The sequence below is a fragment of the Plecotus auritus genome (assembly GCF_963455305.1).
Source record: "Plecotus auritus genome assembly, chromosome: 10".
Classification (NCBI taxonomy): domain Eukaryota; kingdom Metazoa; phylum Chordata; class Mammalia; order Chiroptera; family Vespertilionidae; genus Plecotus; species Plecotus auritus.
The window spans coordinates 29,087,652-29,103,447 of record NC_137785.1 but is presented as its reverse complement, the minus strand read 5'-3'; the positions used below and the strand labels follow the sequence as shown (position 1 = coordinate 29,103,447).

Genomic DNA, 15,796 nt, shown 5'->3' with positions numbered 1-15,796 from the left:
GACACCTTGCAGGCCGAGTTGGGGTGTTGGTTCTCAGCTCCTCAAAGCTGGGGAGTAAGCTTGTGCTGTGTTCTGAGTGCACTCGAAAGCAGGAGGCTTGAGCAGGGGAGTGCCTGCTCAGATGTGCATTTTTGAAGGGCCCCTATGGATGGTGCAAACCAGGCTGTGGGGGAATCTGGGACTGAGAGCAGTTGAGGGTTCCCTGCAGTGGTCCCAGTGGAAGATGGGAACTCCAGCATGGAGGGCGAGTGGAGGATGGAGGGAGCCCGGTGTGGCTGGAGCTGGGCAGGGTTTCAGCAGAGAGTGTGGCCCTCAGTGTGCTGGGCACCCAGAGGCCTGTGGGCACTGCAGTGCAGGGAGGAGCTGGGCTGAGGCCTGATGGAGTGCCTTGAGAGAGCATGGTGGCCAGGACATGGGGATGGTGGGCTTAGGTGGCTTCAGAGGATGTTTACTGCAAAGGGGAGAGAGAACTAGACTGCTGGAGGAGCATGGGAGTCAAGGGAAGGGCTTTTGTTTATTTACTAGAGGCCCGGTGCATGAAAATTCATGCACTGGAGCGGGGGTCCCTCAGCCTGGCCTGCCCGGTCTCACAGTCTGGGAGCCCTCAGGGGCGGGAGGTGACCCGGTGATCAGGGGAAGGCGATGCCCCCATCACACCTCTGCTGCTGCCACTGCCAGCAGTGCAAGCCTCGGCCAGCCCTGGTTACCTGAGCCTCGGGCGACCCTGGGCGGCTGGGCAGCTGCCATCCGAGGCTTGCCTGTGCCTCCGGCCCTGGGTGGTTGGGCCGCCGACATCCGAGGCTTGCCTGCGCCTCGGGCCAGCCCTTGGCGGCTGTGGGGCTGAGGGGACTGGGGGACTCCAGAGGCAGGCTCGCAGCAGGAGGGGGCTGGGCGCCGCCATCTTGTGGCTATGGGCACCGCCATCTTTGAGGGCGTGACAGTCAATTAGCATATTTCCTCCTTATTGGCTGTGGGCGCTGCCATCTTTGAGGGTGGGGCAGTCAATTAGCATATTCCCTCCTTTTTGGCTGTGGGTGCTGCCATCTTTGCAGTGGCTTAAGGGTCAATTAGCATATTCCCTCTTTATTAGATAGGATTATTGGATAGGATTTTAAAGACAGGTGAGGTTCCTGTGTGTCTGGATGCTGAGAATGCTCCAGAGGGGAAAATTGATGCTGGAGCAATGCAGGGAATAGGCATCGAGGTGGCAGCCATGCCGAGTGGAGGAGCTGTGGGAGTAGGTGTGGGGAGTGTCCAGAGGCTGGTGGGGTTTGGGGAGTGGGTGCTGGGAAGATAAGCTGTGTAACTCAGTGAAAATGGAAGCCAGTGGGGGTGGGGATATAGGTGGGGGTATACACCTACCTGCTCTGCCAAGCCTGGCTCCTCCCATCCCTGTGAGTCTCAGCAGCCAGTCCCTTGCCGGCTGCTCTCCTTAAGGTCAGCACCTGTGGGGCTGCCACTCCCAGGCCCATCTTGTCATGGTTCCCCTTGGTCACTCAGCACACACTCCTAGGCCTGGCCCTGGGTGTTCTGGGTGTGTGTGTGTGTGGGGGGGGGGGTATCCTGAGTGTGTGTGTGTGTCCTGAATGTGTGTGTGTGTGTGGGATATCCTGAGTGTGTGTGTGTGTCCTGAATGTGTGTGTGGGGGGGTATCCTGAGTGTGTGTGTGTGTGTCCTGAATGTGTGTGTGTGTGGGGTATCCTGAGTGTGTGTGTGTGTGTGTGTCCTGAATGTGTGTGTGGGGGGGATATCCTGAGTGTGTGTGTGTGTGTGTGTGGGTATCCTGAGTGTGTGTGTGTGTGTGTGGGGGGGGGGAATATCCTGAGTGTGTGTGTGTGTGTCCTGAATGTGTGTGTGTGGGGGGTATCCTGAGTGTGTGTGTGTCCTGAATGTGTGTGTGGGGGGGAGTTGTCCTGGGGGTGTGTGTATGTCCTGAATGTGTGTGTGTGGGGGATATCCTGAGTGTGTGTGTGTGTCCTGAATGTGTGTGTGTGTGAGATATCCTGAGTGTATGTATGTGTGTGTGGGGGGGATATCCTGAGTGTGTGTGTGTGTGTCCTGAATGTGTGTGTGGGGGGGGTATCCTGAGTGTGTGTGTTTGTGTCCTGAATGTGTGTGTGGCGGGGAGTTGTCCTGGGGGTGTGTGTGTGTCCTGAATGTGTGTGTGTGTGAGATATCCTGAGTGTATGTATGTGTGTGTGTGGGGGATATCCTGAGTGTGTGTGTGTGTGTGTGTCCTGAATGTGTGTGTGTGGGGGGTATCCTGAGTGTGTGTGTTTGTGTCCTGAATGTATGTGTGGTGGGGAGTTGTCCTGGGGGTGTGTGTGTGTCCTGAATGTGTGTGTGGCGGGGAGTTGTCCTGGGGGTGTGTGTGTGTCCTGAATGTGTGTGTGGGGGGGATATCCTGAGTGTGTGTGTGTGTGTGTGGGGGGGATATCCTGAGTGTGTATGTGTGTGTGTGTCCTGAATGTGTGTGTGTGGGGGATATCCTGAGTGTGTGTGTGTGTTGGGGGGGGGTATCCTAAGTTTGTGTGTGTATGTGTGTGTCCTGAATGTGTGTGGGGGATATCCTGAGTGTGTGTGTGTGTGTGGGGTATCCTGAGTGTGTGTGTGTGTGTGTGTGTGTGTGTGTGTGTCCTGAATGTGTGTGGGGGGATATCCTGAGTGTGTGTGTGTGTCCTGAATGTGTGTGTGTGGGGGATATCCTGAGTGTGTGTGTGTGTCCTGAATGTGTGTCTGTGGGGGATATCATGAGTGTGTGTGTGTGTCCTGAATGTGTGTGTGTGTGGATATCCTGTGTGTGTGTGTGTGGGGGGGGTATCCTGAGTGTGTGTGGGAGGGTGGGTATCCTGGGTGTATGTGGGAGGAGGTATCCTGGGTGTGTGTGTGGGGGGGAGTGTCCTGAGTGTGTGTGTGTGTGTGTGTGTGTGTGTGTGTGGAACAGCCAGCCCGGCTGCAGGTCTGTGATTTGCAGAGAAGATGGCAGCATGCAGGCGCCTGGGCAGGGAAGCAGTGTTGTTTGGGCCAGATCTTGTTTTTTCAGCCATGGGTGTAAGGTCCTTGAGGGCAGGAATTGAGTATGTCGCCAAACCATTGCAGGCTTTCCCTCCCTGCACCTCACCTGCCCTGGTGACATCCCCCCTTGTGCCCAGTGCTCAGGGACAGTAGGGGAGGCTGTGGTTGACAAGCCCCTGTGGTCCTCGGGAGGTTGGTGAGGAGCCTTGTGCTAATGGGGGTCCCATGTCAGGCTTAGCCCTCTGGTCACCTCAGACTACCATGGTGGACGTGCTTGCCGGTGCTAACAGAGGCCTGTGTGGCTGTGTGTGCTCTTGTCTTTGCAGACCTTGGTTTTGGCTGGGGAACGAAACCCTGAAGGTGCCTCTGGCCCTCTTTGCCCTGAACAGGCAGCGCCTGTGTGAGCGTCTGCGAAGGAATCCGGCTGTGCAGGCTGGCTCTGTTGTGCTGCTGCAGGGTGGGGAGGAGACGCAGCGCTACTGCACGGACACTGGGGTCCTCTTCCGTCAGGTGAGCCCACCCCTGCAGCTCCCCCACTCCAGGCGTGCACCAGGCCTCCTGTGGCTGCCTGCCTCCTCCAGCACCCAGCCTGGAGGGCCTTGGGCAGCTTTGTTTCCTGAGGGACCCTGAGAGGCTCTCTGAAGATAGGCCTGGGCCTGGGCGCCAAGGAAGCCTGCATTCCTGGGGCAGAGCTGTCACCAGCCAGTCAGCTCTCTCAGGTCAGAGTACAGAAGGATAATATTCCTGGGGGAGCAAGCAGGCTAGCTTCATGGAGGAGGCAGCATTTGGTGTAGTTGCTGGAGGCCAGGGTGAATTCTGACCAGTGGTGCTGGGGATGGGTGTTCCAGGTGGAGGGATGGTGTCCATAGGAGTGGGTGGCAGAAGGTGGGCTGGGCAGCTTCCCAGGGCCAGAGAGAGGTGCAGATGGAGGCGCGGGCAGGGGGCAGTTCCTTCTGCTGGCAGCAGGGAGGACGAGGGCTGCAGAGGTCAGGGAGGAGGCATGTGAGCAGGGTGCTGAGCAGGAGCCGGAGGCCCAGGCATTCTTTCCAGCTTGGCCAGTGCTGACCCTGCGACCCTTACCTGGGAAGCGGTCCAGGAGTTCCTTGAGGTTCTGGAAACCTGTGGGGTGGCAGGTGGCCCAGCTGCAGGAAGCTAGTCTGGATGTGGAGGCATTGGCTGAGAATCGCTAACATCACCCAGTTCCCAGGAATAGGAGCAAGGACACTCGACAGAGGAGCTCACTGGGAAAACCAGGGAGGCCCTGAGCTGGCCCCACTCTCGTTGATCCTAGCATTGCACCTACTTTACAGATGAGGAAATCGAAGCTCCAGGCGTGAAGCTGGGATTAATTAGAACCCCATCTCCAGACTCCAAGTCTAGTGCTTTCTTCTCCCTGCCATGCCCAGAGCTGGGGTCTGACACACTGGGAACTCTAGGACCTCCCTGGGGACAAGCAGAGCTGAAGGGACATGGCCACCCAGCATCCAGGGGCCTAGGGGACATGGCCACCCAGCATCCAGGGGCCTAGGGGACATGGCCACCCACAGCCAGGGGCCTAGGGGACATGGCCACCCAGCATCCAGGGGCCTAGGGGACATGGCCACCCAGCATCCAGGGGCCTAGGGGACATGGCCACCCACAGCCAGGGGCCTAGGGGACATGGCCACCCACAGCCAGGGGCCTAGGGGACATGGCCACCCAGCAGCCAGGGGCATAGGGACATGGCCACCCAGCATCCAGGGGCATAGGGACATGGCCACCCGCAGCCAGGGGCCTAGGGGACATGGCCACCCAGCAGCCAGGGGCCTAGGGGACATGGCCACCCAGCAGCCAGGAGCCTATGGGACATGGCCACCCGTAGCCAGGTCAGGGAGGAGGCAGGGGAACGTGAAGGGAGCTGAGTGTGGAGAGGAGGTGGCAAGGCCTGGCCTCCCCAGCTGGACTGTCCACGCCACAGGGCACAGACTGGCTGAGATCCACTGCTGAGAGCGATGACAGTGTTTTTACTGAAAGCGCCTCCTGCTGGAAGGCTTCCCTCTGTCTCGTTGTAGTCACAAGCCTGCAGTCCCTGGTTGCTAGACGTGGAGGTCTAAAGTTTTTTCTGACTTGTCTTGGTGCCTCTTGAAGTTTACATGTTCTGTGGTTTAAAAACTGATCTCCTAAATTCAGCTGTTGGCTCCATCACTGATGTTCTGCAAGGTTAATTTTGGAAGAGTTCCTCCTCCACTTGCTATACCTTTCTGCCGATATTTTAGCTCAGTGTTTATTGCTAAACACGGAAGTCAGCAGCAGCCCCGGGGGTGGGAGAAGGAAGTAAGAAGTCCTAAGTGGAGGAATCCATTTCAGTGCAGATGTCCAGACTAAGACAAGGTGGCATCTTGCCTGCCTGCGGCATTGAGGTTGCAGAGATTCAGGTGGCAGAGAGGCATGTGCAGGGCTGAGCTGGACCTGTAGTGCTCATGGGTACCCTCTGCCCTGTCAAGGGCCAAGGAGTGTGGCCAGTGAGGTGGGGGGTACAGGTGGGGCTGGGGCATGTACGTGAAACATATCATGAGTAAAGGCTCAAAGCAGTGCCAGAGGAGCCAGCTAGGCTGCCCCTGCCAAACCCTGGAAGGAAAAGATGGGCAACCCGAAGCCAGAGTGGGGGCAGAAAGCTGAGATAGAGGGTTTTATGAGGCTGGGGGCCAGTCTTCGAGAGCGGCCAGCCTGAGGCAGGTGCCCCAGCTCCCTTGATCCTCGTGTTTCTGTCCTGCTGCCTGGGTAACCGTGGTCCTCGTTCCTGCCACAGGAGTCCTTCTTTCATTGGGCATTCGGAGTCACTGAACCGGGCTGCTACGGCGTGATTGACATCGACACCGGGAAGTCGACGCTGTTTGTGCCTAGGCTTCCTGCCAGCCATGCCACCTGGATGGGCAAGTAAGGAGCAGTCTGGGTGATGTCACGGTGCCCACTGACCCCGGCTGGCCAGGGGTGGGGGTGCAGGGCCCTCTTGTGGATTGCAAGGAGGGGAAAAGTAGCAAAGGGTGGAGGGGGTTAGTGGTCAGGCCTGTTGACAGCCTGCTCTGGGCCAGAGCCCTGCACCCTCGGTTGGGAAGGGGTGTCAGCGCCCGAGCCATACTGTGGTCGTGTTTGTTTAGAGGTACTGCTTATTAATCTTAAAATTCTGGATTCCTGGCTTTGTTAAAGTGCCTGAGGCTTTGGCCTCAGTGGACCAGCACTCCTGCATGGTTCCGTGGAAGGTGGTCCCACGGTGGGTGTGGTGGGAGTTGGTTCCAGTTAGAGAGGACAACGTAGGGCAGTGGTCGGCAAACTGCGGCTCGCGAGCCACATGCGGCTTTGGCCCCTTGAGTGTGGCTCTTCCACAAAATACCACGGCCTGGGCAAGTCTATTTTGAAGAAGTGGCGTTAGAAGTTTAAGTTTAAAAAATTTGGCTCTCAAAAGAAATTTCAGTCATTGTACTGTTGATATTTGGCTCTGTTGACTAATGAGTTTGCCGACCACTGCCCTAGGGCCCTTCTCTGAGGCCCATCACTAACAGCAGGGCATTACTGGATGCCTGCTGTGTGCCCGCCTCTTGGCTAAGTTCCGCAGGGCCACAGATGTGTAATCTGCCTTAGCCGGCTTACCTGAGATGGGGTAGCACTGTGTGAGAAGTGTGGGAGCAGAGGCCTGGGCCTTGCTGAGACACCCCTCCCCCATCACCCGTGGCACCTGCCAGCTCCAGGGCCCTTGGCCGTGTCCACCTCTCTCAGCAGCCATTCCTCTCAGCAGTGGTGCTGAGGCAAAAGCTGTACTTAACCGGGGACACTTGAGGTGATCAGAGGATCCCGCTAAATGGCTACCACCTTCCAGCGTGCCATTTCTGCCTGGAGAGTGATTATTGTGGGCTAATGTATAAATTGCAGCCTTCACTGCCTCGTGTCCCTGAGCGCTCATTACCAGGTGCGCAGGCCTGTCTGTGGCTGGTTGGAATGACAAGGCACTTGGCTGCTGCAGGGACATGCTCTGTGCAGAGGGCCAGGGCAGGCCCCTCCTGCACGCCTCCACTTCACGTGCCGCCCTCCCCCACCGGCCCTTCAGTGCCAACCCCATAGCCTCCTTTGTTGGCCTGGCATGTCCCTCCTCTGCTGCCTTGAGCTGAGGGGTTCGCCTCATGAGCTGGTAACAGTTCTGCTCTGAGCCCACTTAGCAGGACCCCTGGCCCTGGGCCTTCGATTGTGCTGTGACGACTCAGCTCCAAGCAGAATGGGCAGCACGAGAGAAGCGGGTGGGCTTTTCCTGGCAGGGTGTTCACCTGGCTTGGCCCTGGGCAGGGAGGGGGGAAATGGACATGCCCAATCCCATTGGCCTTTGCGGTGGATGGCTGGCCACTTAAGTTTTGTCCTTTCAGACGTCCCTGGGCAGATGACATAAATGTTTCCCTGCTGTGTAATGCTTTGGGGGGAGGGGGCACTGGAAGGTCTGCTGCCTTCTCCCAGAGGGAGGGGCAGGGGATGGCATGGCTGAGCAGGGCCCAGTGAGAGCCCCCCGAGTGGGATGTGGAGGGGGACTTGGAGGAGGCGTCTGAGCTAGACTGCCTGCTTTTCCCAGAGTGAGTCTTGTGCGGCAGAGAAGTGGGCCTCAGGTTTGGCTTGGAGCAGGCTCTCCTCAGTCCATCGGGGCACTCTCCTGCTAGCTCAGCAGACCCAGGCCAGGCCACGCAGGTGCTCCTGGGTAGGTGGCTCTGGCCTCACCGCGCTCTTGCCTCCCCTCGTGTTGTGACCTTCACAGTCGACCTTTATTCCATTCCTGGCTGAATCCCCATGACTGCCTGCTTTAAAGAGGAAATGGGGTTGGCCTGTGCAGGTCCATGGCCTGTCTTGCTGGAAGCTTGCTGACAGCTCAGTGTGGTCGCTCCACAGAGCAGGTCTGGCCACTGTGGGGCCTCTGATTTCCTATCTGTGGAACAGCGACACTGCCACTGGTGTGGCCCTGTCACTGTGGAGATGGTTACATTTGTGACCATGAAATGAGGTGGTGAGGATGCCAGGAACAGACGGTTTATAATTTCCAGAAATGACCACTCCCTGTGGAGAGGTGGAGTCTTTTCCCTCCTGCTTGACTCGGTCAGGACCTGGTGGCTGCCTTGATGCGGGACGTGGCAGGGTCACCGTGTGGCCTCTGAAGCTGGACTGTCAAGTGCACTGTGGCTTCTGCCTGGTCTTCATTCGTGGGACACTTGCCCTGGACACAGCTGCTGTGCTGTGAGGAAGCCCAAACTCACCCATGTGGAGAGACCATGTGGAGAGTAGCAGAGGCACCTCCCACAAGAGCGGTGACTCCAAGCCCAGCCCCCGAGTCCTCCTCTGAGGTCCCAGACCCTGTGGAGCCATCGCCTCTCTGGGCTCTGCCATGAGTTCATGAACGAGGTGTATGTTTTTGTGCTCCCCCACATGCCAGGTGGTTTGTGCTGAAGCCCTGGTAACTGAAACAGTCTTGGTGAGGAGTTTCCTGAAGGGAGCTTAGATCTGGTCTCCCCAGAGGATTCTCCCAGAGCCCTTCCTGCATCCGAGGGGATCACAGAGCTGAAGCCTCAGCTCCTCTTGCCAGTGACATGTCCAGGATTAGCCAGGGCCCCTGTGCCTGGTGGCGCCCATGCCCTCTCAGCCTCCTGACTCCTCCGTGCCATGTGGGCGTGGACAGTGGTGGAAGGAGGGCCTGACCAGGGTTTCTGTCTGGACGTGGGGTGGGGCTCTGAGTGCATCTCCTCATCTGTGTGTCTGTCTGCTTCTTTACGCAGAAGTCAGGGAGTGCCTGTCCTGGAGGGTGGGCATCCTCCAGGGTTGTTGGAGGAGAAACCTGGACCCTACCTTCCAGTGGGAAGCCTGAGGGAATCTCACCGCAGCCACCAGCTGGGGGCCAAGGGCACTTGACGAGGGTTTATGCCCAGAACCTGGTTGGTCAGGGGACAGCTATTAGCAGTTGGCTCCTCCGGAGGGTAATCTTCAGTGATATAGGAATAATGTTCTGTGTGTGGCCACGGCTGGGTTTCAGAGCCACGGTTACAAGTTCTCTTTTAGTCTGTCCTGCTTTGCCAAGCCAGCTGATTGTATAGTGTGGACGTAGAAGCTTGGCTGGCCTTTGAGGGTACATATGGTCTGCAGGATGGGTCCGCCTGTCAGAAAGGCTCCATGTGCACGCTGGGCAGCCAGACGGAGCACGGTGGTCCCAAGGGTGTTGGGCTCAGTGCTGAGCTCAGCCTTGTCTCCTGCAGGCCTGGCTCCCGTGGTGGCCTTACTTTCTCTGCTCTGACCGACTCCTGGTCCTCCTGTCCTGCGCGTTGGGGAGAGAAGGCATGATGGGAACAGGGCACTACTGAGGGCTTGCTTGCTTGGAGCTGGAGTTGGAGAGAGGCCGATCTGATGTGTGGCCATTTCCAGGTGCTCTCATACTCAGTAGAGCTCGGGAGGAGTGAGTCTTATGGGATTGCCTGGCCTTTGCAATCAAAGCCCAGCAGACGGACATTTGACCTTCAGCTCCTCAGCTTCCTTTTGAGCCTCTATCTGATGGCTTTTGAAAATCCATCTGGCAGATAAAGTTGCCCAGGGAAACAACACCCCCATCTGCAGATCTGCCACTTCCTGCGTAAACAGCCTGTCCTGTTGTCTGGCCACAGATGTTGAGGGCCATGTGGGCAGCCTGGTGCTGGGCCTGTTCCTCACCCCAAGTTTTTGGGACAGGAGTGTGGTAGTTTCCAATTTGTTTTTATGTGGAGTCTGCTTACACAAGTCTGTGCCTTTCTGATGCAAGAGTGTTCCCATCATTTTTGTCAAAGTCAGGCTTAGCTGATGGCAGCTTTAACTGAAAAGGCAGGAAAAACACCTTGGACAGTGTCAGTACCCGCAGAGGGTGAGTGACTTTGGGCCAAGTTGGGGTACCCTCTTAGAGCCTTTGCAACTTGGTTGTATTCTGCTCCTGTCCCTGGTTCCAGCTCAAGACAGTGAGCCTGGCTCAGGATTTGGAGGGAGGAAGGTGTCACCTTACTGAAGGCACTGCCCAGGGGTGGTGTGAGCGAATTTCTCCAGGCCTGAGGCCCTGAGCACTGCTCTTTTGTGATGGGAACGGATATGTGTGTGTGTGTTTGCCTATGTGGTGTGTGTGCATGTATGGTGTGTGGGTGGGTGGTGGGTTGTGTGTGCACAGGGATGGTATGTGTGGGGTGTGTGAGTGTAGTGGGGGTGGTGTGTGTGTGCATGGGGGTTGGGTGTGTAGTGGGGTGGTGTGTGTGTGTGCATGGGGATGGGGGTGGGTATAGTGGGGGTGTGTGTGTGTGCATGGGGGTGGGGGTGTGTGTAGTGTGGTGGGGTGTGTGTGCATGGGTGTGGGGATGTGTATAGTGGGGGTGGTGTGTGTGTGCATGGGGGTGGGGGTGTGTGTAGTGTGGTGGGGTGTGTGTGCATGGGGGTGGGGGTGTGTGTAGTGGGGGTGGTGTGTGTGTGCATGGGGGTGTGTGTAGTGGGGGTGGTGTGTGTGTGCATGGGGGTGGGGGTGTGTATAGTGGGGTGGTGTGTGTGCATGGGGGTAGGGGGTGTGTGCACAGGAGTGGAGGGGTGGAGTGAGGGTGGGTGGTGTGTGTATGGTGTGGCATGTGGTTTGGTGTATATGATGTCTGTAGTGTGTTGTATGTGGTTTTTCTTAGCTACTGCCCCCCACCCTGTACATACACCTGGGTCACAAGGATCAAGGCTGCTTCAGCCTGTCTGGTGGCTTTGCTCTGTCTGTCTTTGTCTTCAAGAGAGAGTGTGGGGCACTGATGGGGGTGCAGGTCTTTGTGAGGAGGGTTGAGGGAGTTCCTCTGGCTCTTACTCCCAGTGGTTTAGGGGAGCCTGGTCTGGCAGCCTGAGGCCTGGCCAGGGGTTTGCCAGGATCCTCAGGAGCCTCTCCCTGGCCTGCCCACTGATCGCAGGGGTAGTTTTGGTTAGCTCTCCCCCTGGAGCCCAGGCCCTCCTCCTCCAGGAGCCTATGCCCTCCCCCTGGAGCCCGGGCCCTCCCCCTGGAGCCTATGCCCTCCCCCTGGAGCCTGGGCCCTCCTCCTCCAGGAGCCTATGCCCTCCCCCTGGAGCCTATGCCCTCCCCCTGGAGCCTGGGCCCTCCTCCTCCAGGAGCCTATGCCCTCCCCCTGGAGCCTATGCCCTCCCCCTGGAGCCTATACCCTCCTCCCCCTGGAGCCTGGGCCCTCCCCCTGGAGCCTGGGCTCTCCCCCTGGAGCCTATGCCCTCCCCCCAGAGCCTGTGCCCTCCCCCTGGAGCCTATGTCCTCCTCCCCCTGGAGCCTGGGCCCTCCCCCTGGAGCCTATACCCTCCTCCCCCTGGAGCCTATGTCCTCCCCCCCCCCAGAGCCTGTGCCCTCCCCCCGGAGCCTATGCCCTCCTCCCCCCAGAGCCTGTGCCCTCCCCCTGGAGCCTATGTCCTCCTCCCCCTGGAGCCTGGGCCCTCCCCCTGGAGCCTGGGCTCTCCCCCTGGAGCCTATGCCCTCCCCCCAGAGCCTGTGCCCTCCCCCTGGAGCCTATGTCCTCCTCCCCCTGGAGCCTGGGCCCTCCCCCTGGAGCCTATACCCTCCTCCCCCTGGAGCCTATGTCCTCCCCCCCCCCCCAGAGCCTGTGCCCTCCCCCCGGAGCCTATGCCCTCCTCCCCCCAGAGCCTGTGCCCTCCCCCTGGAGCCTATGTCCTCCTCCCCCTGGAGCCTGGGCCCTCCCCCTGGAGCCTGGGCTCTCCCCCTGGAGCCTATGTCCTCCTCCCCCTGGAGCCTGGGCCCTCCCCCTGGAGCCTATGTCCTCCTCCCCCTGGAGCCTGGGCCCTCCCCCTGGAGCCTGGGCTCTCCCCCTGGAGCCTGGGCCCTCCCCCAGGAGCCTGGGCTCTTCCTCCCCGCCCCCCAAGCCTGGGCCCTCCCCCGGAGCCTGGGCTCTCCTGTGGAGCCTGGGCCCTCCTCCTGGAGCTGGGGATTTCCCCTGGAGCTGGGGCTCTCCCCCTGGAGTTGGGGATCTCCCCTGGAGCCGGGGCTCTCCCTGCCCCGCTCTCTGAGGAACGCTGCCTGTGGTCCACTCACGGGCGTGGTCACCAGGAGCTGGTGCACGCATGGCTTTGGAGAGGTCTGCTTTTCTGACAAGCTGATGGGATCTTGAAAAGGTGCCGCCTGCCGATCCAGAGCAGGTGCTCCCTGTGCAGAGGGTAGAGGGAAAGCAGCAGCGCTGTCTGCCGCTGAAGGCAGGCTTTGGGCACTGAGAATTGGTGGTAACTGCTCTAACTTCAAGGTTATTTTTTTATTAACCACATGCAGGCGGTCAGCTAGCCCCCCAGACCTGTGCTCAGAAATGTCATTCTCTAGAAGTTGAACCATGGGCATTAATGTCGTCTCCTTCCTGCTGGAGGCCTGCACAGGTGGTGGCACTCCCTGCACCAGCCTTGATTCTGGGATCTGGGAAAGGCCTCCTGTCGCCCCAGCTGCTGTCAGAGGCCTGCGCGGCAGTCCCTGGACACTGGCTGCACCTGGATGCAGGACCTCCTTTGGGTGGGACACTCCTCTCTCCTGCCATTAGAAGGGAGAGTGTCTGCGGTGGGCCGGCTTCTCTGCCGAGTCACCCTTTTCTAGTCCAGTTGCTTCTGTTTGGATCTCCCATATGACAGGATCTGGCATGAGCTGCCTTCTGGACCCAAACTCCAGATAGCAGGGTGCAGGCCCTCAGCGGGCTTACAGCTGCCCAGTGACCTCTCCAGCCAGCTCTGTGGGGCTCGCGTGGACGTGCCACTCCTCCCGACAGCCCCACCGAGTCTTGGCTGCCAAGCCTCCCTTCACTGGCTTGACATGGTGACCTGGCTCACTTATTCCTTAGGGTGTTATTTAAGTGGTTTTTACTATAATTAGCTCTAAAGCATGAAAAATAGTACTATTCAAACTTAATTATCTTTGCCCTTTAGAGAAGAATAATGTGCAAAGTGCCAGAAAAGATGCTTGCAGCCTTTCAGGTTGTATTTGTCAAATGGGTCTTCCTGTGGAGTTGGGTGGTTTTGGCTCTTGAAGCCCATGTGCGCTCTGGACTGTCATCCAGCTCTTGAGAAGGATAGAGGGCATCCGGTGGGACGACACCTGCACTTCCTCCCGGACATCAGGGTGGCAGCGGCAGGCTCTCCCGTGGGCAGGCTGGCCCTTGGTGCTCCTTAGCTTCCGTGGCAAGTGGAATGACTTGTGGCTGGTAGGTGAAGGGTGGACAGTTGAGCGCACAGCCCGGGGGCCACGTACAGATCACACCTGCCATGTGCTCACCTTCCTTTCCCCCCTCCTTCCCCCCACCTACTCTGGTTAGGCCTTGACCTCAGGATGAGCGCACAGAAATGTTCCAAGGTCTCAAGTCTAGGTTTCTGCTGAGGCCTGACCACCAAGACGCCCAGGCAGGGAGGCGGGAACACATTTCCTGGGCGTCCCTCGGCCGAGTGGCTTGGGTGAGCTGGGAGGATTAGGGTCCCCGTTGGGATTGGGGGTGATAAAGTCAATGCCCAGGCTAACAGCCAAGGTGCCTGTCTTAGGGAGCATTGAGGCTGGTCTTGAAAGCAGGTTCTTGGCAATTCCCCAGGCTTTTGGGAGTTTGCTTTTGATGCCTGTCACAGCTGGAGGTGATTAAGTGACTGGGCCCAGAGGTGGTTTGGGGACTTTCTGAAGACACAGGGTGTTAGTCCTGGGGCTGGGACTGGAGCCAGAGCAGTCAGAGTGGGTGATTGGTGACGCTGCCGATGGCGCGGCCTCTTGCGCAGCCTCTTGAGCTCCTGGCGTGCACTTCAGCACACGTCTGCAGCTCCAGCTCTGCTGAGAGTGCCATTCACCCCTGAGTAGCACGGGTTCAGCCAGCTGTCTGGTAAGCTTGGAGCCGGGGCCTCTAGTGCCCCGGCAAGTGCTTGTCGTCAGTTCCTGCCCTGGCTGCTTTAGGTGGTGCTAATGGAGGCGCCAGGCTTTGGCCACTTAACTTTGAGTCATGTCTCAACTGTGAAAGCTAGTGTGTCTGGATTGTGCAAATTTAATCAACAGTAGGAGCTTGACACCCATTGCCCACTTCAGAGAATCCAAAGGGAAATGAAGCCAATAGTTTTCAGGGGCCCTGAGCAGCCCATTGCAGCGAGACCATCATCTCCTCGGCCCAGCTTGCTGCGTGTGGCTGTGAGCTCCCTGCTGCTGGTCCCCAAGGCCCACCTGTCTGTCTCAGGTCCTCACTCTGTGCTTTGTGGCTACAGCCTGGGCTGGGACGCTTGCTTGGGTAGAGAGGGAAGTGGTGCAGGGCTGAGAGGGGAGGGATTCTGCTTCATGGGTAGTGATGTCTAAGTGTGTCTCAAAGGCAAATGGAGCTCCCTCTTCGAGGTGACCATCTCCAAGTTCCCAAGTGCCCTCCCTGCCCTGTCCCCTCTGAGCCTGCCCAGCACACTGTGCAGCATCCTGCCATCTACTCACCCTTGGGAACCCAGGAAGCACAGTCTGAAAGCCATCTGCTGTTTTCCCTTGAGGACTCTTTTGGCTCTAACATTTGGTGGCTAGAATACCATGCGATCCTAGGCAGGACCCGTGCTGATGTGGTGCCTGGGTGTGGGATAGTGCATGCATCATTAGACTTCGTTTTCGGTACCCCACCCCCCCATGTCTAGTGCTTCTTCTCATGAGAGCCTTGTCATAGGCAGTGACAGGGACTCATCCCCTGACCAAGAGGCTGGGGGTGGTGTGGTGTTTGCCGAGACCTGCCCAGAGCACCCGTGACCAGGAGTCCTCTGTGAGGTGGGCAAGGGCTGCCCAGCCTCTTCTGCTCTGTCTTCTCACTGGCTGACTTTTCAGGGCTGAGTAAGCTTGAACGTTTCTCAGCACAGTGAGTGATGCTGATACTGACTTCTCTAAAATGTGAAATCTTTAACTTGCCTTTAAAGAGGCTCTGTGGGGCCTGGGAGGCAGCTTGCTTCAGGCCCCAAAGGGTGGGATGTGCTGCCTGGTGGGCTCCCACTGGCGGTGGAGGGAAAAGCTTGGCAGTTGCTTGTCCCAGGCGGCCAGGGTGCAGACTCGAAGGAGAAGCAGAGGTCGACTGGGTAAGGTTGAGGGGTCAGCTATGGTTCAGCGGTCACTCTGTGGCCTGGTACTTTGCCCCTGAATCTGTGATAGGCAGATCCACTTGGTGCCTGGTGCCAGTGGACTGGGGATGGGCCAGGGCTTCATAACCTGGGCTTGGGGGCAAGGAGGTGGCCAAATCCTGACCCTTGTGTTCCTTGTTTTTCCTTTTGAGGATCCACTCCAAGGAGCACTTTCAGGAGAAGTATGCCGTGGATAACGTCCAGTACGCAGACGAGGTCAGTAACAGCTGCCGCCTCCTCTCTGAGCAACGCAGGGCTTCAGTTACCCCTTTGCCCTGGATTCCCTCTCCTCCCACTGCCACAGCCTGGCTGGATGTGCAGGATGCCACCACTGGACCGCTAGCCCCTCAGCAGTGCCCTCATTTGGAGAGAGCAGGTGGGAAACATGAACCTCACATCTCCTAGGAGACAGGCCCCTCCTTTGTAGGGCAGTGCCCCTGACTCGGTGGTGGAGCTGAACTGCATCGGGGAGGATGTCTCTGGCAAAGTCTGATCTGTGTGTGCCCCCCCACCCCCACCCCGGCTTGGCCTGGGCCTTCCTGTCACTCCAGCCCACACTGGCACCCTCCCTGGCTCCTGGGACCAGGTGTGGTCATGGTGGACACTGGTGGTGTTCTGGTGTGTACCCTGCCCTTGACTGTCTGTA

At 58.5% G+C, this 15,796-nt stretch overlaps 1 protein-coding gene across 1 annotated transcript in view; it reads left to right on the top strand.

Annotated features, from left to right (window-relative positions):
* PEPD (peptidase D) overlaps positions 1 to 15,796 on the top strand; it is a 119,290-nt gene that overhangs the window by 7,168 nt on the left and 96,326 nt on the right. Inside the window, exons 2-4 of the mRNA XM_080644309.1 lie at positions 3,342 to 3,525; positions 5,804 to 5,931; positions 15,303 to 15,366. Coding sequence (XP_080500435.1) covers positions 3,342 to 3,525; positions 5,804 to 5,931; positions 15,303 to 15,366 — 376 coding nt within the window. The remainder of the gene's footprint in view (positions 1 to 3,341; positions 3,526 to 5,803; positions 5,932 to 15,302; positions 15,367 to 15,796) is intronic.